Source organism: Pteropus medius, unplaced genomic scaffold (genome assembly GCF_902729225.1).
Source record: "Pteropus medius unplaced genomic scaffold, Ma_sr-lr_union100, whole genome shotgun sequence".
In the NCBI taxonomy this organism is placed as follows: Eukaryota; Metazoa; Chordata; class Mammalia; order Chiroptera; family Pteropodidae; genus Pteropus; species Pteropus medius.
Window position 1 is genome coordinate 32,580,205 of NW_024354875.1, and position 25,342 is coordinate 32,605,546.

Below are 25,342 nucleotides of genomic sequence, written 5' to 3' on the forward strand. Positions count from 1 at the left end.
GATTGGAGATACAAATAGTGGAGCCATTGGCTTCTAGGTTGAATTTAGAGTGATGGACTGAACAATGAATGAGATCACCCAGGGAGTGAGGATAGACACTAAGTACCTCCCGTGCAGAGGTGAGGAGATAAGGGGAACCAGCATCAGAGACTGAGGAACGGCCGGTAAGGTAGAACAAGGACATGTGCTACCCTGGAAGTTTTAGCGAGGGAGCGATCCATCAGTTGTGTCAAATGACACTGAGAATTGATCACTGCACTAACAACGGGGAGGTCATCAGTGACGTTATCACAGAGTGTTTGTGGAGGAGGACTGGGAGCAACGCTTGGTTGGACTGGGTTGGCAAGGGAATAGATGGGGGATTAGAGACAAAGAATAGGAACTCTGAATTTTGCTGAAGAGAGAAGAACAAGAGCTAAGGGGAAAATGGGGTCAGGAGGGAATTTGAATTTTTTTTTTTAAGATGGGAGAAAATTACAGTGAGCTGGTTGGTTGATGAGGATGACTCAGTAGGAAAGGAAATGTGAATGTGGGAGCAGGGAGAACTGCTGTTGTGATGTCTGCGAGGTGAGAGGGGCACACCAGTGGAGGCGTGAGCCTAGTCACCACATCACAGAATCGAAGGGCACAAGTGCATGTGGGTGGGTATGCCCTGGTGGCGGACTGTGAGAGCTTTTTTTTTTTTTTGGCTGCTGCTAATTTTTCAGTGCACAACAGTAGATCATTAGATCTAAGCTACTCAATCCTCGTGCAGAAGTTTGCCTAGTTGGGAGTAAGAGCCCCATTTTAGAAAAAGAGGGATGTAGCATTTGAATCCCATCTTCTTCAGCTTCTATGGACTTGATCTTGGGCAAGTTATTTGTCCTCATCAGTAAAATGGAGGCACTAAGGGTACCTATCTCATAGGGCTGCGCAGATCAAAAGTGGTGAGTATAAAGCACTCAGTATAGTGCTTGGCACATCCAGTGAGCATCAGCCTTTGCTGTTGTGGGTGCCTTAATGTAAAAACCGAATATAATTCCTTCACAAGGAGTTTTTTGTAATTATCTTATCTTCACAGTCTGTGGGACAGCTGAGGTTATCCTTTGGGGATCAGGCCAAAAGTAAAGTTTCAATGGGTGGAGCTACAATTAGAGTTAGGTGTAGTTCACAGGAGGATGGGAACTGTAACATTGTCCTGAAGAGAAGGGAAAATATGGGACTTGAAAGAAGAAAGAGAAAATGGCAACACATCAAAACTTTCTAACAATCTTCAGTTCCTTATGCTATATTTGAGCTACAGAGAACCACCGTTTTGTATTTTGTTAAATTCTTACAGGGTTCATTTTAGGTGCTGAGAGAAAATTTCCCTTGTGGGAGTATCTGCAGTTCCAGAATCTGGTACTATCTTGGATGGCACAGTTGTGTGTGTGTCCTCCAGGCCTGGTAGACACCAGGGCGTCGACAGGTGGGCGTGTGCTGTGTGGGCGGAAGTGAGCCGGGGAGTAGGGAGGGGGCACCACAGCTTTGCTTCCTGCTCCTGCTGGCTTGGCCGATTGTCTCTGGGATCCTAGTCAACACATCCAGTGTTTCGCTGCATGCGTTGAATAAAAATGATGCATGGCCTTGTTGAATCGTCAGGAATGTACTAAATTGTGTTTTGGGTTCTATAATACTGCCAATTTTCAGTCTCTTCTTTCCAAATTAGTAGTATAGGCTGAAGAGGTAGCCCGAGGTAAATCTGAATTCTAAAGGAAATAAAATATTTCTGAAATTATGCAAGAGTATGAATAATCAGGTCCTTAGTATCCATTGCCCTAGGGTATGGCACAAATTAAATATTGAACATCTTCCTGAGGTGGCAGGGTGGTGAGTTATTTTTTTAAAAAAGTTATAGTGCAGCATGAAATATGTGTAAATTTTTAATATAAAACTGGAAAGTTTAAAGACGTTTCAAGCTTTTGGTGGTCGCTTTGGGCTATGCCCCTTACTCATTTGCCTTCCTCTGTCATTCAGTGCTTTTGTGAAAATGGTTGGGAAGCACTGACCAGCCCAACTTTTTCTCTGTAGAAGAATGACTGAGACATGGAAAAGTCAAGCGACAGTAGTGGAAGTGGTGGTCTGGGCCCTGAACCTCAGCTGCCTGGTGCCCAGCCCACCTCATGCTGTGCCATACATATCTACCTTTTGGTGAAATAGCCATTCTTGGAATTAAACCCATGCCACATGATCTGTCCCTTAATAGAACAGTATCTACGTTTTTAAATGTCTTCTCACATAATGGCCTGGAATAGTGGGAGCAAATATACAGCCAGTCATGCCCTTTACCCCCTGCTAATTGGGGACACTCCAAATGACCACAGCACTTTTTTCACCTGAGTCTCAATTCTCCAGGTCAGCATTAGTTAGCCCCTGCTGATGTGTGGGTGTTTGCACATAAGACAACACCTGTTTGCCCTCTTGGCCTGGCTAAATCCCCTACATATGGAAGGCACTCTAGAAACGTCTGCCTGATGGATATTATCTCTACTGGTTTGTGAGCTCCTTAAGAGCAAGGCTGACAGCTTGTCCATTTTTGGTTCAAATCTAATAGACAGAAATGGATACCCAATAAGCAGTTGTTGAGCTCTTTGAGTTGATTTAATTTCCCAAATGCATTAAAGACTTCTACAGAGTAGGAAGTGGAGTGACAGTTTCTTTAGAATGGTCCTTTACACCCTGATGGTGGCGGCAGCTCTCTTCTTCCCATTGTGGTAAAATGCACATAACATAAAATTTACTGCCTTAACCATAGCCGTGTGTACAGTTTGGTAGTGTTAAATGTATTCACGTGGTTGTGTACACACTGGTGTGTCTTTATTTTAAAGTGCCCAGAAATCAGGATGTCCATATTAGGCCATAAAATATTGATAAACTAGTCTTAAAATAACTAAGTATAGAATTGTGCTAAATTGTATAATCTGTTATGACATTCTAAAGTAGACTGATGGCAACATAATGAAAAATTTAACACATTTTGTGGTAGAAGTTAAAATTTCAACTCATAGTTTAGCATGGGTTTTCCAATTTAGTGAAAGACTGCTACTGTGTACTCGTCTTCACCTGTGGCACCCCAGGGTTCCTCATGCATGTCTTTTGAGAAACCAGATTACTCTTAAGTCCTCACTTAACATCGTCGATAGGTTCTTGGAACTGTGGTGAAATGACATATAATGAAACCAGCGTAACCATAGGCTAATTGAGAAAACAAGAGTTAAGTTCCTGTGGCAGTATAACAAAACGACGTTATTTGAGGACCTGCTGTAATTTGTCTTAAGTTTATAACTGAGTTAAAGAGAAAATTGCAGTGGAGAAAAGGCTTGGCCATATTCGTTGATGTTTCTTATGTCTTGTTACTCTCCTCCCTAACTTTTAGTAGCATTAAAATGAACCAGCAATTTCAGTGGCACGCTCCGTTCAGGTTGAAGCTGAGGTTCGATATGGCTTTTACGGGTCGAAGTTCGAAAGCAAATGTATTTGTTCAGGGAACACCAGATTAGACTGACAGCTGTCCCTGGTGGTAAGACCATCTTTAGCTTATCTTGCAAATACTTTCCTTGTTCATACCACACACACCCTGCCCTGCCCCCAGCTTCCTTTAGAGTCATGTTTATTATCTAGGAGCAGCTTTATTTTCTTCCTTTGTTCCTTATCGTTTTGGTTTTCTAATGAGTAATTTCTTTATTACTCAAACCTTGTTGAGTTTAGTTTATTCTTACTTATGTTTTCATTTTGATATTTCTAATAAGCTATTTGGGAGCTGTCTGAATAGGAGCTCCCTGATAGCTCTGAATGGTGGGCCCTCTGAAGGCAGGGAGTTTTGTCTGATTTATCTGTGTTTGCCCAGAGCTTAACATGGAGCCTGGCATGTGTCATTTCCTCAGAAATAATACAAACATGTTATGTAAAGCAGGGGTTCCCAACCCCTGGGCTGTGGACCGGTACTGGAGGTGGGTGGTGGGCAAGCAAATGATGCTTCATCTGTATTTGCAGCCGCTCCCTGGCGCTAGCATTACTGCTTCAACTCCACCTCAGATCATCAGGCATTAGATTGTCGTAGGAGCACTGGTCCCTGGTGCCACCAAGGATGGGGACCGCTGCTGTAAAGGAAATCTAAGCCCCATGGTCAACCCATTTGTGTTTTCATCTGTACAAAGATAGTGTAGGTTTTCTAGTATTATTACCCAATAGTGCTTTTGTGGATTTCTTTATCATTGAAACTAAACCTTCTGCAGAAGTTAGGAAGGAACCCAGGAAATGATTTAGAAAAGTAGACTATCTCCCTCATTTTATACATCAAGAATCAGAGACATAGGATTTGTTTTGGGTAACACAGCCAACTACTAACAATTCTGCATCTACATTTCTCCTCCCCTCCCGTCCAGGGGTCTTTCTGGTTTCCCACTTGAGCCCCTGTCTTCCACCTCTGCTGTCCACCTCGAAACAGGAGTCTACTAGCTAATATGTCACCAGAAGCTTAAGCAGATCCATTCAAGTCTCACCAAACTTTTCTGAAAATCATTTCTCATCAGGATTGTCATCCTGAGTTCCTGAGATAAGCATTTCTCAGTGAGGAACCAGGCCTAGATTTGCCTTCGCCCACAAATCCAGAAGCAGTTGTGTATTCTCACATGGATCCCCATCTATTCTGCTATGTTCCTGGTTCTCTCCGCATCATTCATGCATTAGATGAACGGTGAGGTCAGGTGCCTGACTCAGGCCATGACTCACTCCGGCTCCTCCCTATAACAAGTGGCTGCTGCAGGGTGTTTGGGCAGTATCCACAGTATCCAACTAAGGCATTTGAGCCCTGCAGCTATTTCTAAATGGTACGTACTGAGCTTTAGCACTGTATATTGAGATGCCCCTGAACCAGACAGATTCATTCCATTCTAAAGGAGGGTAGGAGGTGAGGTTTCCTGTTGCTGGTTTACCACAGTGTTCCCCTGAATACTGTCAGGGCCATGGACTTTCACAGCAAAAGTGAGAGTTCTCTCTGATGGCATTCTATTTTATTCTGCACCTCACTTGACCGTGGTGGAAAGCTTGTCTACCTTTTCAGGTGTTTGGATTTCCTTTCCTCAGTATATTTCAACCTCTGGCCAGCCCAGTGCCTGGCACACAGGAGGTACAGGTTTATCCACTTCTTTATTGATGTGTTGTCATGCCTCCTGAATGGGCTGTAAAAATCAGTCTTTGACTTTTGCTTGCCTGCAACTGCCTACATAAAGATAGCATGTGTGAGCTTGTCTTACCCAATTATGAGGTTTGTTTTCTTCATGACTTCTGAGCACTGATTTTAACCTCCATGGCCATCTCTGTCATTTTCTCTGCAAGACTTTCGATGACCCATTGTCCACTGAGTGACATCATTTTTTAAATTATACTTTAAACTTATTTTTGATGAGGTAATAGTCACGCGGAACAACTATAAAAACTACCAAAAGATGTGGAATGAAAATCACCCTTCCATCTCTGGTCTCTAGTCACTGCATTCTCCTAGGAGGCAACCATTGTTCTACCAGTTTGTTGTGAATCCTTTCACAGGTTATACATTTATACATTTATGAGCAAATACACACATTTTTCGCACGTATGGTAGCATGTCAAATGTATTCCTCTACACCTTGCTTTTTTTCTTGGCATGTTTTAGTGCTTGTTCGATGTTGTAAATACAGAGCTTCCTTAGGATTTTTAACGTCTACATAGTGTTCAGTTTTGAGAATGAATCATGATGTATTTAACCATTCTGGATGTTCAGTTTCATTCTAATCCTTTGCTGTTGAAAGTAGTGCCACAGTGAAGAACTTTATACCTTCCTCCTTTCAACTTAGAGGATCAATTCCTAGTGCAGTGACTTGCCCAACATTGTTTTAATGATCATGGCTGATTTCGAAGGAGCGGCTGGCTGTGCTTTATGACTTTCTGACACAAACTATGTCCTGCCTTCTGATATCACAGGCTACTCTACCAGTGGGGTTGCTGGAATCTTCTCAACTGGAGTTGACAATCTTATACCCAACCTGTTACATTCCTGACAGCTTCAGGATTTGTGTCCTACCTGTACCTATAGTTGTTAAAAAGTACTTGTTGAAATTAGAATGGCTTGTTGGAATATGTGTTAACTGAATACTAGTGAGAGCATGTGCAGTGCTTTATCACTGCGTTAGTGTTTACCAGGTTATTTGACATTGTTTCATTTGATCCTTGCAACACCTATGGGAAAATTTAGATAGAACCATTTCACAGATAACCCATACAGATGACATCGAGCTAGTAGGTGATATAGCCAGCACTTGAACCCAGGTCTTCTTGTAACTCCCTCTGTATTTGATTATGGTTTTGGTTTGCCAGTCTGTTATGGGGCAGGTGAGAAGGCATATAGTATTGGAAGTAGTACCTCCTACAAGCATGCACCATATTATCCTGATAATGACAGGCCCAATTAAGACTGATATTCAGCCAGACTATAACAGTGAAGTCATGCTAGTTGTTAAACTATTGAAATACTTCTGGTCGGTAAATAGCTTTGCCCCAGTCTCCCTGAGTGTCCCCTCAAAACTGCCCTGGCTGCTCTTCCTGTAGGATAACCCCCCTCTACCCATATTTCCTCCAATAATCCAGCAATTAAAGGAGAAATGTCCTAATACAACAGGGGTCTCTGGGGTGCAGCTCCAAAGCTGCACTACCATCTGTATCAATAGTTTCCCAAGCCATACTGGTTGCTAAATATTTTTAAATATCATCTTTAAATGCAGGAGTGGAGTGGTAAACAATGTAAATGAATGTAACGACTTCTGTAAATATTTATATAGGTACACTTTTTAAATTGTATTTTTTTATTCACTGTCTCCTATTTCTGAATCTTCTTTTATTTTTTAACCTGAAAGACCTCTTTGGTTTTGTTTTTTTGTGTTGTCGTTTTCGTTTTTATATGAACATCTGGGAAGCTGGTCTGAGGCGTCAGGATGAAGAAAGGGACAGAAAAGAATAGAGTCAAAGACACATGCGCACCATCTTGTAAAGAGAATTCCTGGAAGCAGCAATGTGACACTTCGTCATGCGTCCCATTCAGCAGGACAGAGTTCTCTGGCAGGAAAGGGAGGCTGGGATGAGTAGTCTTTATTCAGGGGGGCCTTATGCACAGCAAAATTTCTTTTACTGTGGAAAAGAGAGCCGATATTGGGTGACAGCCAGCAGTCTCTGGCACTGCTACTAAGCCTGTCTCAGTTTTCTCATTTAGAAAATAAACTATCTGATATTAATTTCCTTTTCAAAACATTGAAAAATGTGGACTTCCTAAACTATTGAAATAGTAAAATGGGTACAGTGACCTACCAGGTGTATACTTTTTAAATATACCTTTTCTCTTCCTGATTCCTCTTAAAATATTTTACTGAAAAATGATGGCAGTTGCAAAAGTCACTTTTATAAATGAGCTATTTATCTTTAGTAACAGCTTTTAAGAAATAAAAAAATTATGAGTTAGCACTGATAATATTGATCCTTGTTACACTTGGTGTATAAAAGCCTGATTGATGACAACATACTCAAATTTAAAATTGTTAAATGTGATGATAGATTAACTATTAAATAAACTTTGTTTATTTAACAGAAATTTACTAATCATTGCTATGCGTCAAGCACTATGTGGAGGTCCAGGATGGGAAGGTGGACCCACAGTCCATTTCATACAGGTTCTTAACACTCGGTTCCTTGAAAGGTCGATTCACTAGAAGGACAAATGTGATTTGGCATCTAGAAATTCAGGTATCTGATAATTCAGAAGTACAGGAAGTGATTAAATGCCACATCTGACAAGGTCTGGTAGCTTTTTGGAAAACTGAAAGAACAGAATTGCATGGAGACTTTCATTTTCCTTTTTCTTACTGCAGTAGATAACAGCGTTTTTATTATAGCTCTGAGTGATGTCTTACCAATGGGAGTTGCTTGGTCAGCCCTTTACAGCTAATTTTGTTTTTAAAATGAGCTGGTTACATCTTTATACCTGTACTCTATAAATTTGTGTTGAAGTGAAATTCTTGGCCATTTTAAATGTAGGCCAGTGTCTATTATAATTTTACCTTGTTGGGTGCTAATAGTATTCTTTTCTTGAGATTATTTAAATCCTTATTGTTGGGAAATTAGAAGCAAGTGTTGAACCAAGGTCACACCAAAAATCGATTCTAGGAATAGAACCAGAATTCCTTCTCCATCCCCTTCTCTATTTTGCTGATCTGACCACTCTCATTGGCATTCCATTTAAATGTTTGAAATTGATGCCAAGATTTCATGTCTTTTTTTCTCTCCCCTGATAGATGGTAGACATTTCTCAACTTCCGGTGGAAGAGTTGAATGTTGTGGATAATAAAATATGTTCTGCTTTGGGTGTTCCTTTTTTGCATGAGTTCCCTTGTTCTCAGTCAGAGACACACCTATAGTAAAATGTACCAAGTCAGGTAAGAACTAGAACCCTCAGGCTCCAACATCACTGGAAACTGGGTTTGGTTCCAGCATGTTTCTCCAAGGAGACAGGAAAATAAGTTTTTTTTGGTGTGAAATTTTGGGGAGGCCAGAAAAAGTTTTTGATCCTGATAAAGGCAACGGGTATTCTTTGGGCCCCTGTGGCATGGATCTCAAAGCACTTTGTAGACCTTAATTATAACCAACCACGTACTTGTAAATTACTCTTTTTTAAAAAGGTGGGTGGATTGAAGTACTTTAGTGATATCTTCATCCAGTTAAGCAGAAAAGAGATTGAGGGTGTTGTGGTTTAGAGCAAGATTAGGGAGTGCAAGGCATAGCTCCTGATTTATCAGTTACCAGCTGTGTGACCTTGAGCAAGTTGCTTGTCCTCTCTGAACCTGCATCTGCATTTGTGAAATGAGTGGTGGTAATAGCGTCTACTTTTTAATAAACTTAGAGCAAATGCCTAATATAACAGCACGGGAGATTATAGCTGCCAGTGTATTGCTAACAATAATACCTTGTTTGCCTTAATTTGTCGGTAGGGTATATATTTTTTACTATGTGATTTCTTGGAAGGTTATTAAAAATCTAATTTTTTGAAAGTGAGATTGTAGTTCATAGAGAAAAGGGATCCTCAGCCTTTTAGTCAACTTCCTGTGTAAATGTGAAAACTCAAGGCTAGGAGGTGAACAGATTTGTTCCACTGTGAATTTTAGCTCGTACTTGCCCAACCGGATCAGCCAGTAAGTATAGTTAAATGAGGTTTTGTTTTATCTTAGCCAAACACCCTTGAGGTTACAGAAAAATAGGACTAGTTTCCTGTCCTCAAGGAGTTTATAGCCCAATTAAGTGGAATTGTAAGAAATCCTTGTCCAGGAGTGTTTACTTTGGAAAAAGTGAAACTCAAGCATAGAGTCTTGAAGGCAAATTCACATGTGAAGCCTAGAGCTGGAATTTGGAAATTGTTGGTAAAGAGAACTTTTGTGGGCCGAGGGGCAAATGGCAGGAAACACAGTGAGCAAAGGCCTTTGTGTGCTTGGAGCATGAGGGGAGTTGGGGCAACTCATGGCGGATGGCTGCACTGTGGCCAGATGGCAGAGGGATGGCTCCCAGTCACGGTGGGAGGAGTATGGCATGTGGGAAGGTTATTGGGCTTGAAGTCCTACCCATGTCAAGTAGTGTCTGAGCTTCAGTTTCTTCACCTCTAAATTGCTGAGACATATTTGAATAAAAGTATACATGAAAGACTTTGTAATTATAGTGTCCTACAGATGCGAGTACTAGTTTGCTCATTACTCAGGTTTGCTGCCTTTCTTGTGAAGAAGAATATTGGGCTGCATGAGGAGTATCTACCTAGGGTTACAGTCAGCCTGTAGATTGGACACCAAGGCTGTGCCAGGTGCTGTTCTAGGTGGTACATTCAGGGAACAAGAGAAGAGCCCCTGCTCGCGTAGAGCCAGTAGCATTCCAGTGGAGGAGCCACGGGCAGTTGACACAGACAACTGAATATCATAGGTTCAGGTACTGATATGGGCTATGAAGATTATTAAATAGGGTGAATGAAGGGCATAACTTAGAGCTCTAGCCAGAAGGATCAAGGAAGGGACCCTGAGGAGGTGATGTTAAAGTCCAGTCTTGAGGGATGCGAACGATACAGCCCACAAAGAGCCGAGGCAAGAGTATTCTGAGCTGAGGGGAGCAACCGCAAAGATGCTGAGATGGAAACCAGGTTGGTGTGGCAGGAGTGCACACCTGAGGGAGTTGAGGCTGGAGAGGCAGATAAAGGGCAGGTCACACAGGGCCTTGTAGAGCATGGCGGGATTTTGAATTTCATTCTGGTGGCCATGGGAATCCTGTAAGTCAAGGAGTGGTGGGATGCAACTTCAGATGTGGGAGGAATAGTGGTTGCTCAGTGGAGGATGGGGTGGGGTGGGACAGGAATGGAAGCAAGTAGACCAGCTAAGATGATGCTACGGTTGTCCATGTTTGACTGGATGGCGGCTCAGGCCATCCTTATAGCAAAGGAGCCCCCTGAGAAGTGGTCACATTCAGAGCTAAGTGTGGATGCAGAGCTGAGAGAATGTGCACTGGATGTGGGATGAAAGGGAAAGCGAGAAATCAAGCATGATTCCTAGGTTTCTGGCCTGAGCACCTGGGTGGACAATATATATTTATTAAGATAAAGAAAGCTTGTGGGGAGCATGGCTGGGGAAAAGCTGAGTTTTGTTTTGAACATATTAAATGTGAGATGCTAAATGGAGATGTGTGTAGGCAATTGGCTGAGTGTGGAACTTGGGTGAAAGGTGTGGGCTGAAAAGAGATGTTTTGAGAGTCGTCTGTAAATGGAAGGTGTTTCCAGCCCCTGGACTCTAGAGTATAGCTAGAGATTAGGAAAGGGTCTAAGTTCTGATGGAAGACGAACAGCGAGTGAGCGGGAGGATGAATCTGGCAAGTAATGACTGGCTCCCACAGCCCTTGCCGCCCTTTGGCCAACTGCCCAGCCTAGTTCCTGATCTGACAGCATTAGAAGGTCAAAGCTGAACTAGACGCGGGAAGTCACAGAGACTGTTAGGTCCCTTTCCTTTTGAATAAGGGAAGTGAGCCCACAGTCTAAAGCTTTCCTGATGGAGAAGGTAGGGATGATCATTGTGGATACTGTTCCTAATCTTGTAGGATATACAGGAAACGGGTCACTTTCAGTTCAGTCAGGGGAGAACGTTGGAAAGGGCGCTGTCTACATGGTATCCTCCTAGAATTATCATTTAAGGCCCAACAGTGAAGAGGAGTCCCTGGTACTGAATCTCACTGTTAGGATTGTGGAGGAATTTGGCATGCCAGGGATCACTCTCAAATGATATAATTAAGTGTGGCTTTCAAGTTTGATTCAGAAAGAGATGGAATATAGTTTGTTTCCTTGTCTATCTTCCCTCGACCTTCTAATTCCTCTTTCCAGGTGGTTAATTATTAAGGTCATAAATGCAGGCTGGATAATTGACCAGGCGACCGGGCAGGTCCTCTATGCACCTTCATCCTTGTTTCTCTAAAATTAGGGGTTCAGATGAGACCAAGCTGGGCTCCTTGAGCTTCTCAAGGAAACCAGGGACTGGTAAAGGTCAGTGGGCAGCAGGTGTGCCCAAAGGGAGACCAGGGCTCAATAATATTTGCTAATGCACAGCTCACTGCTGCTGTATATAAATTTTTGTGAGCAGATCTATTTTTTCCATTTCCAAATAACCAGTCACTAAAATAAGGAAAATAGTCACTTCAGCCAGGGGGTTTCATAAGGCCAGTGGAGCTTCGGTAACCAAGACAGGCTGTCTTCAGGTAGCTTGATCATGTGGAGACTGGCCATAAGGTCTCCCAGGCCAAAACAACTCACCAGTGCCTATGAGTCCGTGGTCAAACCCAGCCACACAGTTGGATTTTGAAGCATGGCAATATCAAATTCAGGCTGCCGCTTCAGTCAGGCTCCGTTGCTAGCTTTTTATAGCTGAGGCTGGGGTGACTATAATTTGTTTTCCAAATGGGTATTTTTGAGAGTAGAACGGGGCCCAGCACAACAAGTGTGAACCAGGCCTGTCCCAGGAGAAAGCCTGTTTGTATAGTCAGCCTAGCTAAGAGCTGGAAGCTTTAACCACTTTGTGGATAGTCTGATGACCAAAATGGCTCAGTACAACGTGGCCTATGTATGGAAGGGTCTAGAACCTCCAGAAGGAGAGAAGGCATGACCCAGGGTCCTTTCCTAAGATGCCTGTCCACAGCACAGAGTTCTCTAACTTAGGGGTCTTGAAGAGCTATTTTCTGTATACCCTCAAATATAAGGCAAGATTTATTTTCACCCTTAAATTATTCCACTTTATATCTGAGCCCTTATAAAATCATTCATCTATAAGAGCTGCCCTCTTGATTAGTTATTTTGAACAACAAAATTCTGTTTGTTATAAACACATTAGCCTAAAAGGACCTCAATCAGTTTTAATTGTGGATGCTGATAGAGGTTAAATTTGGTTTTAAAATATTTTAAATAAAATAAATTGATTTAAAGAAATGAGCGAAATGTCTTTGTCTCCATTTAGTAATAATGCTTCAGGATTTGACATCCTAATTGCAAGTCTTGGATGATAAAGAGATGTAACAGTTGGGAGAAAGATATTCACCTTCAGACTGCAGGGGAACTAGGCTGTGATGAAAATCTGATTCCTTCAAGAAATTATTGGATTTTGACTTGTGGTTCCAGATGGTATTCTCGTGTACTTCCCTCCAGGCTCCTCAGGGCTCCATAATGGCTGAGAGATTACTAAAAGGCAGAAAGCAGATGGGATCTGGCTTATGACCTTAATAAGGGAAGGAGCCACAGCCATGCAGGACTGGGGAAGGCGGCGGGGTAGGGGATCACCTGTGTCCACCCTGGGGGTCATCAGGGAGTCAGGCCTGGGAATGAAGCCTGGATATGGAAGTGAAGGTCTGTATGCAAGACCACAGATGCCACATGACACCATCTGCCATCTCTGCACAAAGTGTAGGCTCCTGGCATTTAATACTTTGGCCAAAAACAAAACAAAAACCTGTAACAGGGAGAGAGGGATGGGAATGTTGACATGTACATGTTTTACAAAATTTAAATTGATTATAACTCACAAATAGAGGTGGATTCTTGTAGAAGTAGGCAAGGCAGTGATGACATTATTTAAAAAAAAAACAAAAAACAAAAAACCAAACAGCTAAAGAAAGCTGGGGCTTCTAGTGTGAATGCTGGCACCCCAAGAATTAAGCTTTCCTCTAGCATTTGAAGAATGGTTTGCAGTCTGACAACAGTTCCATGCCCACTCAGCCTAAGTGAAAACTGCTGTCAGCAGGCCCCACCCAGAATTCTCTTTCAGAATTCTTGCTCAGGGTGAGACCCAGCCAGAAATGGACCTTTTAAGAAAATAGCCGAACAAGAGAACCAAGGATTATCAGGCATGTGGTAAGAGCTAGCACCATAAAAGGGGATGGCTGAAGTAAACCAACAACAAATTGGAAGAAACATAATCCAGGAACAGAAAGAGAACTGAAGGAAAAAAATTTCTAAGTTAAATACTCAAAATTTTGAGAACATATTAAATCCATAAAATAAGAATAGGATGCTTTATGTAAAAGGCACTATAACAACGAAAAGCTTTTGGAGATTTTAAGTGCTGAAATTTAAAATTTAATTGAATTTAAATTCAAATTTTAAATAGAAATACCAGAAAATAAATTGAAAAATCTCAGAACCACAGAGGGAAGGAAAATGAGAGAAAAGATAGTTTAATCCAGGAGGTCCAACAGAAAATGAAATGAACGAAGTGATCAATGCATAATGAGTATCCTGGAAATTAATGTTCTAAGTCTATAGATTGAAAGAGGCCACATAGTACATGGTAAGTGAATATAGGCTCACATACAGACACTCCGTCATGCTGTTCAGAACAAAGCTGCCCTCAAAGAAGTGAAAATTGGACTTGTCAGAATTTTCCTTGGCAATGCTGGATACTAGAATAAATCAGAGCAGTTAACATCAAAGTTTTGAAGAAATGTTTTCCAGCCTAGAATCTTACACCCAAACTATCAAGCAAAGGTGAGAGTGGAATAGTGACATCTTTGTATATGCAGGGACTCAGTTTATCTATCATGTACTGTTCCTTTAAGAAAATAATTCAAATAAAAGAAAACGTGGGATTCCAAGTCAAAGCAGATCAACCCTGAAGGGCAGAAGGGGAAGTCCTAGGATGACCCCATGTAGCAAGCCTACAGGAACAACCCACGTGGTAGCAGGAGGTCCATGGGCTCTGAGGAGGAAACCTGAACAAAGAAGAGAAGCTGATTCAATACAGCATGTGGTTAAATTGAGGCTAGAATAAAGACAACGTAAAGGGAAAGAAAAGCAGTAAGAAATGCCAAGGAAAGCAAAAGTCATGGTCCAAATGTGAAGTATGTCAAGCAGCTAATGGAAGGTAAAAGTCAGTTTGACCTTGATGCCAGGACAATCTCCTATGAGGCCAAGGGCTTGTGATACTCCCAGATAGAAAGAGAATAGTTTCAATGCAGTTTGGTTCAGCACTGAGTAATATTTACCTGATTACGTAAAAGAACAGATGACTTAATTGTGGTTATAAGACAAAATATAAGTGGTAATGGCCCCGACGATGGTGTAAAATTATAGCTAATGATTGGTGGGACTTGGAAAAATCAAGAAGAAAGTTTGGGAGAAAGGGTCAGTGCTGATAGCATCATCTCACCAACTGGGGAATGGAGAGATTACATCATAAGTTGATGAAGGGAAAATAGAGGTTAAAATGCATTACTTAACGCATTTCCCATTTGCCCTGAGAGTACTCGCTGGCAGTGCCTGCGGCTGCAATGTTTACCCCAAGAAAACTCGCAGATTACAATCCTACCTTTACCCCCAAAGTTTGCCATGAAATCTCTCTCTTTTATTATTATTTTCACATTGCTCTACTATATTGATAATCTTTGGGAAAAAATGACATTCTATTTATAGCATTCTGTCTTTAGTAGTGGTGTTTCCATTTACAAAATGTAGTAATTCTCAATCACTGAAAATGTCAAATCCTAGAAAACGTAGCATTCCTACACGTGACGTTAACATCATTCTTGAACAGTTGTTAGCCGAAGAGTCATTTGATGAATCTTATTTATGTATACATTTCTGTTACATTAGGATTAGAGATAAGTTCTATTTAGAAATAACTCCAAGAACTGATTTTATGTATGTATATGTATAAAATGTTTATACACACACACACACACACACACACATACACATATATATATATATATATATATATATATATATATATATATATAAAACCAGTCAGATTTGCTTCAGCTTCAAAGAGCATGTTTATGTAAAATTCACACTGGCAACGAGCTGTACTTTTTTTTCATAAATGGAAATGGATTAAAGGGTGGCAAGTCAAAGAACTAAAATAACATAGTTATTAAACATAGGAGAGAAAGTAGCAAGTAGTTTAAGTTCTCCTCTTTTGTATTGTGGGGTCAGCAGCTATTGTCTAAAGCTGATAAATCAAGAAATAAATGTACAGGTATAATATGGAGAGTTATAGAGAAATAAATCCAGAAATTAAAAAGCATTTTATCCAGAAAATGAGGCTTGGGATGAGTTTGATATCTGTAGCTTTCCACCATAAGTTCTTTCTTTTTGATTTCTTGCCATTTGAATTTATTACTTAAACAAGAATTAAAAACTGAGTTAGAAGATTTAAGTATAGAAGTGACAGTTGAAATGGTAGTGCCATCTTCTAATTTTTTAAGTCTTAATTTGGACAAGCTAGGAAGGCTGTGTTTTAAATTAAGCAATAATAGTGTCCTTGTTCTAATGAAGTCATATTTTGTGTTTCCTGAGACAAAGTTGCATAGTTAGAGGCACAATCTTTAATCCTTGAGGAAATAAATTATTGCCAAAAACAATGAAGCAAAGCTGCTATTATTCTCAGAGTTCGAAAAGTGCCCCAGTGTTTAGGACTCTTGGTTGAAGTAGTTGTGCAAAAGTATACTAGCTCTAACTGAAGGAGAACTTGACCACATGAAACAGGAGTGTGGCGTACTTGAGGAAGTTTGAAATAACCTTGTGCTTAATAGCCTGTTAGTTGGTCCTGAATCTTTTTTTGCCAAGAATTCTGATCTAGACAACAAAGACCTGAATTTATATTACATCCTCAATTGCTATCTCACTTGTATAGTTAGCCTTTTATATTATATTTTACTATTTAAAGTTTTATTTCTCACCTTTAAAGGTGATGTGGTTTTGCAAGTTTTGAGTTTGTCTTGTATTCGAAATATGGGATTCCAATACATTGGAATCCCCAGTTTTCATGTCAGTATGGCTTTAAAATAGTGGAGGTGATCGTCCACCGGCCATGTGGAAAGGAATTTGGGAAGTAATTTATCCTGTTCCTTTTGGTGTCTAAAGCTTAGTGTAAACCCAGATTCTTACCCTTCCTTGATGCAGTTTTTCTTTTGACTTGCTATGGGAAGAGGCTTCTTGGACCCTGTTCTATTCATTTCTACCACTTCCCTTTGGAGGCCATGACTTAGATCCTTTAGTCCCTGTTACTCTGAATGTGAGTTGTTAACTACGGTTCGGAGTTCTTCCGTACATCCTGGGGTGGTCAGTAATAAGAGCAGCTATATTTAAGAGAAAATGAACGAACAGCCTGGCAGCTGCTGCCTGGTCCTAGGTGTTGCTACAGGTATCATGGTGGTGACCAGAGAGTGCCTGCTGCTCACACTGAACCCAGCTTCAAAGGGAAGAAAGTTGGGATTTGAGTAGAAACTGGGTTTTGGTGTGGTCTGAGGGATCCTCTGAGGCAGACTCTCTCTACCGGATCTGTACCCTCTCTGTTAGCTCAGGAGCTGGCTGTGTTCTGAATTGGCTTAGACCAATGCCCAGGTCCTAATGGACTGGATTAGGAAGTAGATGGGTTGTACCAGGGACTGTGTCATTGATGGGACACAGCTCTGTGTTTGATTATTTGTCCCTGCCAGACATAGCTTTAGCTAACGGGCTGTGCCCTTCTGTGAGTAAGGCTGGTTCTAAAAATTAAGAGTTTGTTTATCTCGGGAACCAGAGAGAGCAGCTTTACCTTGAGGATTAAGATACCTGCCAATTGTTGATTTTGGTTGGGGTGACTTAGTTCTCCCAAGGTGCCTCTTTCCTTTTCCTATGACACGAATTTTATCTGACTTAATTGCCCACCCCCCCACCCCAGCATTGTTTTCTGATTTTCCCCATGCATGGTCCCAGGGACCTGACCCCCGCCCCCGTCCCCGCCATACACAGTGTCTGCTCTTTCTTTGGCCGACTGGAGCCTGAGGCCACAGAACACCCCCGCCTTCCTGTATCCTAGGTAGGACAGATTCTGAGGTGGGCTCATGGTGCCAACTGTCGAGAGACCTGGGAGGAAGGACGATGCTGGAAACACATGCAGGCAGAGCCCAGGGGGAGGCAACGTGACAGCCGACGTTATTATTCGTAGAGTTTTTTTCTTCCTATGTGTTGTTCGCACCCCTCTTCCTCCTGCTTCCATCCTGCGTGGTCTGCTTTCGTCTGCAGCAGCCACAAGTAAATCGGGCTTCTTGAACCACAAGAGTTTGGCAGTTTTAGCACATGTGAAGTTTTGTTGCCACAGCCCCTATAAGCGGTCAGCAAAGCGGAGTTAAATGCCTATATTTTGCCATGCATGTTAAAGGCCCCTGGAGCCACCAAGGGTAAGGGGACCCAAATGGAAGATGGAGGTACCAAGGAGAGGGAAACACTACCACGCAGCCGGGAGAAAAGAGGCTGGAGGAAGCGCCCACTCAGTAAATAGAATAATCTCCGCTTTTTAAACAACACGATGCGCGGAAGCACCTGTTCCCTGCAGGGCATAACAGGCAGCGGAAGCATGGGCTTTTCAGCCGCGTGTCTCTGACCTTTTGCCCCAAACGCAGAGCCCCGCAGACCAGGCTGCCTATTTCCAACCCCCCTCATATCACTGATTCCTGCTCCTCCTGGCTCCTTCCCTCCCAGCCTTTGCTGGTGCAATGCCTCTCGCCTGGTCCCCTCCAGTTCCGCTGTCATCTCTGGGTGACACCTTTCCTCGCAGGCAGGTTTTGGCGCCCTCCTCTGGACAACGCACAGCACCCCCGTCGGCCCTCGCCTTTTCCCTAAATCCCTGTGGTTTAATGATCAGCTTATGGATCTGCCACCCTCAGGGACAGTTTGGCGGGGAGGGGATGAGGGGAGTCATCCTCGGAGGCTCTTGAATGTTTGTGGAATGAGTAAATGAATGAGCGAGTACAGTGAACAGGAAATCACAAGCCCCGTACCTGCCTTAGATAGCTTACCAGCCTCCTTGGGCGTGGCTGAGGAGAGGAAGTGGTCAGAGAAGACCTGGTGATCACCTTGGAACTCCCGCTTCTCCTTTTAGCCTTCCTGTTGGAGTTAGTTACCTTTACAGGAAATCTCTTCCCCGATCTTCAGCCCCACCCAACTGCAATCATACTTTGACTCTGCCTTTCCTCAGCCTTTCTGAATTTAGTCGTACATATTGAGCAGTTCTTGTTTCAGTTTTATGTGCATAGGGTTTGCTCTTTCAGCTAGGTTGTACATGCCTTAAAATCCTAGGTTTTATTTCCTAGGAAGCATTTTAAAAGAATGGAGAAAAAAAAATTTCTCCAAAGTAATTTTTGTTCTGGCTACCAACTAGTTGTAAGATCTTAGGGCAGAGCAGTTAGTTACTCTCCTTCCATGGGTCTCAGTCTCCCATCTGTAAAGTTAGAGCACAGGATGTTCTCTCTCGTGACTCCAGTGCTCACACCCTGTGATTCTGTGCTTCTGACCCCAGCACCTTGCTTATCCTTCCCAGGACCTGGGATAGGGTTCCATCCCCCGCATCTGCCAGGTGATTGAACTTGTTCACCCACAGCCTAGGCCAGTTCGCCTCTCAGCTATTTGTCAGAGCTCCTGGGATCAGGGGCATTGGTGGAATAAGTGTGGGGCAGCCCAGTGGAGACCCCTGCGGCCCTTGGCTTTGCCTCTGCAAAGTTCTAGGTACCAAGGACCCTCCCTCAGTCCTGCTCAGTCTCAGTTCCAGTTCTGTACCTTGATGTGTGCTGTTTCTTCCCTTTGAATGTAAGGCGGTTTGGAGGTAGGGGCTGACATCCAGGGGTCTGAGAGGAAGGCTGGTGCTAAGATGCGTGTTCCCACATGAGCCAAACCTCAGTCTGTAAGACCTTGCTTCACTGGCTCTCCCTGGGCAGAGTCTGGTTTGCCTCTCTGTTTTCCGAGTGCATTTCCCTCCTGTTGCACCCACTGCACTGCACTGGTTTTTTTTTTTTTTAAAGAATTACATTAAATCCTTTATTGGGATCACAGCAGACAGAGATAGTAGGGACTATTTATTTATTTATTTATTGTTTTCCTTTTTTCTTTTCTTTTCCCTTCCCTTCCTTTCTCTTTTCTCCTTTTTCTCCTTTTTCTCCTTTTTCTCCTTTCTCCTTTTCTTCACCAGAAATTTGGATTTCTTGATTGCCGGGAATGGCTTGTTTTCTGTTTGGGAGAGTTTTTTGGTTCTTGTTTGTGTTCTCAGCCCTCTTCCCCAGCTCCAGCCTCGTATCTCTCTGTCCAGGGGTGTGTTCTGTCTCTTTGTTTCTTTTCCTCTTTGTTCCATCAGTCAGCCAGACCCCCAAGATTGTAGAACTGATGGTGAGTAAAGAGCATTAGCAAAAGGAACCCAGCAGGAAGGTAGCGGGTTGACAAAGATCCCTGCTGGCTGTGAAACGGTGAGATTTTAAGGATTGTGGGTTTGGATTTGGGCCCCTCTTATGGGGAAATAACAAGAACACTGGGAAGGGAGGAAAGAAGGAATATTACAATGCCTAGTACATAAGTGGCACGACCCAGACCCTGCCTGAATCCTTTGTGCAAGATTGATTAGATGATGGTGGAGAAGTTTGTTGATGATATGTGTGCCAGGAAGTAAGAATTGATGGGGAAAGAGGTCAAGGCTGCAAAAAGAGTAATTTAGTCTAGTTTTTATCTTGGGCAAAGGTTAGGTTCTAAATCAGTATTGCTAAAAGATAAACTGAGACATTATCAATTATTTTATGAGTTTATTTGATCAAAAATCGATTCAAATCTGGCAGCACCAAAACGGAAGTGGTTAAGAGTGTTCCACCAACGGGAGCCAGGGGAAAGACTTACACAAACAAAGCAAGGAAACAAAGAAAGGAAATTATTTGATCAGCTATAGCTTAAAACCTAGTTGGCTGTTTGAGATTGATTGTCCTTAGGGTTTGATTTTTTTTTAACCTTGAGATATTTACAAGCTTAGATTTTTTGCTTATATAGCCGCCATGGCATTAGAGCCCCATCAGTCTAATGGCCTCTTTGTTTACCTAACTTAACAGTATATAAATTGAAAATCTGGGGTATAGTCAAAATTACCATTGAAAAGTACTTCAGGAAGGCGCACACTATTAGAAAATGACATATTATTGCTTGTTTAGTTTAATGTGACCATTTTCCCCCTCCACTGTGGGACTGTTGGTTTTGTCTGTTGAGTTAGCCTAAGACCTTGGCTTAGGTCTGGGGTCATGTTCTATGAAAAATGTGTCTTTTAAAATACCAGAATCATATTCGGGAGAGAGCTGCTGATGTTATGGGAGATGGGCATATTTTTTCTCTGGATTTAACGGCCCTTCTCCTTGTGCTTGACATGCATAGCAGATGTGTGTGTATGTGTTGTGTGTTGTGTGTGTGGTGTGTGAGCCAGTCCGTTACAAGATTCTACCTTTGCTCCTCATTGCTAAACTGGCAGACAATTAGTGGACTCCTAGATAAAGAATAATCCCAATTATCTCTTAGTTCTGACTAATTGGAATGTTAAATGAGTACTAAACTCACATCTCCAAATTCTCTGTTTTGTCCACAGGTTGCTCGTGGGGGCCCCTCGGGCAGTGGCCCTCCCGCTGCAGAGGGCCAACAGAACAGGAGGCTTATACAGCTGTGACATCACCTCCCGGGGCCCTTGCACACGGATTGAATTTGATAATGATGGTATGTTCCTTTGCACTCACTCAGTATTCACTTGGCCAACTCACCTGTACCCCACTTGCCACTAAAAGCCAGTTAAATTAAGAAAATGAAGTAAGGTATTTCCATTGTTATGTGAGGAAGGAAGAGAGGGTACAAACATTTGTTCTTGGAGAGAGCCCTCTTTTTATTGCATCAGCCTTGACTGTTCCTTGTTTGCCCTGAAAAACATTTACTTTCTAAATCACTTTGGAAAGAAGACCCCTTTGCTGGTCCTCCCAACACTTGTTTCTAAACCAATATGGTGTATTGATGCTGCCACCTAGTGACATGCTGAGGTTCTGCAGGATGCCATTGAAAAGCTGAATTTAGAGCAGTGAAGAAGATTGAATATGTATATCTTTTACGTAGCAGCCAAAAGTTCTCATTTGCTGTTAAAATATTTGGGAGAAAGACAACTTAAATATCAGATCTTTCTGAAATGAGAGCTGACCAGCATGGATAATTTTTGTCCTACTCTCTCAGATAGAGGCTTGTTTTGTGAGGGCTGTATGTTGGCAGAGTACCCAGAAACTCCAGCCAAACCTAATTTGACATACTTGGTTTAAGTAGATTTGAAGATTCATGTTTATGTTCTTCTACTTTTTCATCTTTTAGAAATAACATTTTTTCTCTCATTAAAAATAATACATGTTAATTGTGGAGAAACTTGTAAATGATACATCAACCTATAAGGAAAAACCTCGAAACCTACTGGTAGTTTAGACATAATCACTCTTTATTTAACATTTTGATGTTTTTCTTTATGTCTACTTAAAGTTGTTTAATTTTCATGTCTTTGTAATGATTTAAGATTGGAAATTGTGCCTGCCTTCTCATTGAGGAAGGCAAATATTTGCATACGTCATAACAGTAGGTTCAAATTAATACTGAAATGAGCACATAGTAGTGGTTTCTCTTTTTTGGGGGGAGAGGGTAAAAAGAAATGTATCCCTTTCCTTTTTGGCAATGATAGAAAGATATAAAGTGAATCTGAGGCTTTGTCTTCCCATCCCCAGTAAGGAAAAGAACAGTTTTCATGCTGTCGTGTCACAAATTTGGGCATGTAGGCACTCTTCAGAGATATTGCAGGTTTGGTTCCAAACTACCACAATAAAGTGAATGTTACAATAAAGCTAGTCACACAAATTTTTGGTTTCCCAGTGTGTATAAAAGTTATGTTTACACTATATCATAATCTATTAAGTGTGTAGTAACATTATTTAAATTAAAAAAAAAAACCAGTGTACCATATAACCTTAATTTAAAAAATACTTTATTGCTAAAAAATGTTAACCATCATCTGAGCCTGTTGGGAAAATGGCATCAATAGGCTTGTGCAACGCAGGGCTGCCACAGACATTCGATTTGTAAAAAACCCTGTATCTGTGACGTGCAGTAAAGCAAAAGCACATTAAAACGAGGTATGCTTGTATGTAGAAAAGTGCCCGCTTTTTATTAGTTTGGATGGTAGTTGGAATTTGGAAACTGGATTTTTACATTGTTGCTTTAAGGGCAGATGTTAAAGGGCCAATCTGTAGTCTTACAGTTTTCAAATACCCCTCTGTACTCAGGACCCTGTGTGTCAGAGAGGGTCAAGGGCCCCACCAGATAGAGCTATGTAGTTTATGTAAAGGATTTTTTGAAAGATTCTTACCAATAACCATTTACCTGTTTTTTTAAATAATTTTTCTGGATTGAGTAACTGAATTTACTAAGTAGCTAGGCTTGGAGTCAGGGCAATTTCGAAATTCTTTCTTGTATTTTCGTTTCAATTGGTTCTACTGGTTCTATCCATTGGTTCATTGACCGTTTCAGTCACTTTAAGGTCCTTACTATATGTACATAACCTGTGCTGCTTTCCACAGCCGACCCTTCATCAGAAAGCAAGGAAGATCAGTGGATGGGGGTCACGGTCCAGAGCCAAGGGCCTGGGGGCAAAGTTGTGGTAAGTGTAAGGAAGCACGTTCATTCCGCAGTGTCTTGAGTGCCTATGTGTGCCAGCACCTGGTTTATAGCAGGGACTATAACAGGCAGGGCCCCTGCCAGCATGGAGTGTACATTTTGGCATACTTACTTCTTTAAAGCAGAAATCGATCTCAAAAGGAAATCAAAGCATTGTTTTTCCTACGATTCCTGATATACTTTGAAACAGCCATACAACCTGCTTTTCTTTAGGACTTTCAGATTCAAAGAACTTGTTTAAAAAATCTTTATTGAATATCTCTAAAACTCTACATGGTCTTAAACAACAAAACTAGACATGGTCCCAGATACTATGTAGCTTTTATAGACAAGATATAAAAAAATATATGGCAATGGTCATGGAAACTAAGATAATTTTAAACTCTCATTATTTATTCTGAGCCTCTTCAAATAGAAGTGGTAGCGAAGTTGAGAGGGTTCATTAGATGGATTATGCTGGATGGCCTTGGATGTGCCCCCAAGCTGGATTATGGTGCTCTTTCTGTGTCTCTTTCAAAATCTGGTTGCTATAACAAATGTATATAGAATTTTGAGAAAAATGAGAATTTTATTGAACATGAAATTTTGATATTTAAGGGCAGCATTATGGGAAATTGACTTGGATATTGTAAAGTATTTTCAGCCTGTGTCACATGGAGTGTAGCCATGAATACTTTATAATACTATAGAGATTTTTTCATCTCTCCTGGCAGTGTAATTCTCTTTGCTTTATAGAATAAATTTAATCTCAGAGTTCAGAATATAAATTAAGATTTAGGCTTATAAGGAAATAGTGTGGGTAAAAGGAAAATGTCTTCGTTTTAGCTGTGTTTGCCTGATCCCTATGAAAGTGCATTCATGATTTCTCTCCTGGAAAATTATTTTTGCAAACATACTAATTTGAAGATTTATACAGCCACTAAAAGCCAGTTAAATTAAGAAAATGAAATAAGGTATTTCCATTATTATGTGACAAGTAAATTTGCAAATCAATTGCTTGTGGATTATGAATTGGCATTCAGCATTTGGATTGGGGCATTATTCTCTGGATGAGAATAAGGCTGAAGACCTAGTTTCTATATACTAGATAATGGTTTCCTTAGTGCCATTTTGGGAGGATTTGCTGGTTCTGGGTCCAGTCGCAGTATGAAGGCACATTTAACATCCTTTTTGTTATTGGCAACTTTGTTGATTTATAATGAAAAATGTAAGGTTTGTAGGCATGACTGGGCTACTTTATGTTTGTAGACATGTGCTCATCGATATGAAAAAAGGCAACATGTTAATACAAAGCAGGAATCCCGAGACATCTTTGGAAGGTGCTATGTCCTGAGTCAGAATCTCAGGATTGAAGATGACATGGATGGAGGAGACTGGAGTTTCTGTGATGGCCGATTGAGAGGGCATGAAAAATTTGGTTCTTGCCAGCAAGGTGTAGCAGCCACGTTTACTAAAGACTTTCATTACATTGTGTTTGGAGCTCCAGGCACTTATAACTGGAAAGGTATGACGTGTATTTATAGAAATACAGATTAAAATGACTACACAATTTTTATTATATATATATATATATATATATATATACACACACACCATGATTTAGTGCATTTTAAATTAAAATGCGCTATGAAGTACTTCTATATTATAGAACTAGGGTAGGATATTAAAATCTCTATATGATTTTTAAAAACAAATAATGGTGGAAATGTATATTTTAAGAGATTCTCTCTCTACCAGCAATTTACATTAATACAAGGAGTTAACTCTTTTTATAAGACTATAATAATTAACATTAGTAGTTTTTGCTGTTTTATATTTGCCTATTACATGAAGCTGAAAGTCTTAATTTTAAGGTAGTGATCTGAAAACTGAGCAGATCTGAGTGCTGTCTGTCATGTACAGATAGCAGCGTATTAATACAGACCTTCATTTTATTGTATATTAAAAGACCATATTTTGCTGATAGAAGGGTAGATAACAGATTAGGGAATTTTGAGATGATAATTTCAGATAATTCACATAAAAGTTGTTAATGCTACAGTTTAATTATTGTGATATAGATAAAAGGAGACACTGGGAGAGAGGAGAATGGCCCACATTTTTTGGCTGGATGAAGTTGGTCAGCTCCTGTAATAAAAGTCTAACTTCTATGAAGAAATTAAGCAAGTGTAGACAACGACCGTATTATAAAGGACAATTAACTTTAATCTGTAATGAAAAAAATCCATTTGAAAATAAGACTTTTCGAGAAATTTATTAAAATAAATCCAG

The 25,342-nt window shown here is 41.1% G+C and overlaps 1 protein-coding gene across 2 annotated transcripts in view; it reads left to right on the forward strand.

Annotated features, from left to right (window-relative positions):
• ITGA6 (integrin subunit alpha 6) overlaps window positions 1–25,342 on the forward strand; it is a 69,111-nt gene that overhangs the window by 9,723 nt on the left and 34,046 nt on the right. For both annotated transcript variants that reach the window (XM_039856006.1, XM_039856005.1), the window contains exons 2-4: window positions 20,967–21,091; window positions 22,975–23,054; window positions 24,320–24,575. In XM_039856006.1, coding sequence (XP_039711940.1) covers window positions 20,967–21,091; window positions 22,975–23,054; window positions 24,320–24,575 — 461 coding nt within the window. The remainder of the gene's footprint in view (window positions 1–20,966; window positions 21,092–22,974; window positions 23,055–24,319; window positions 24,576–25,342) is intronic.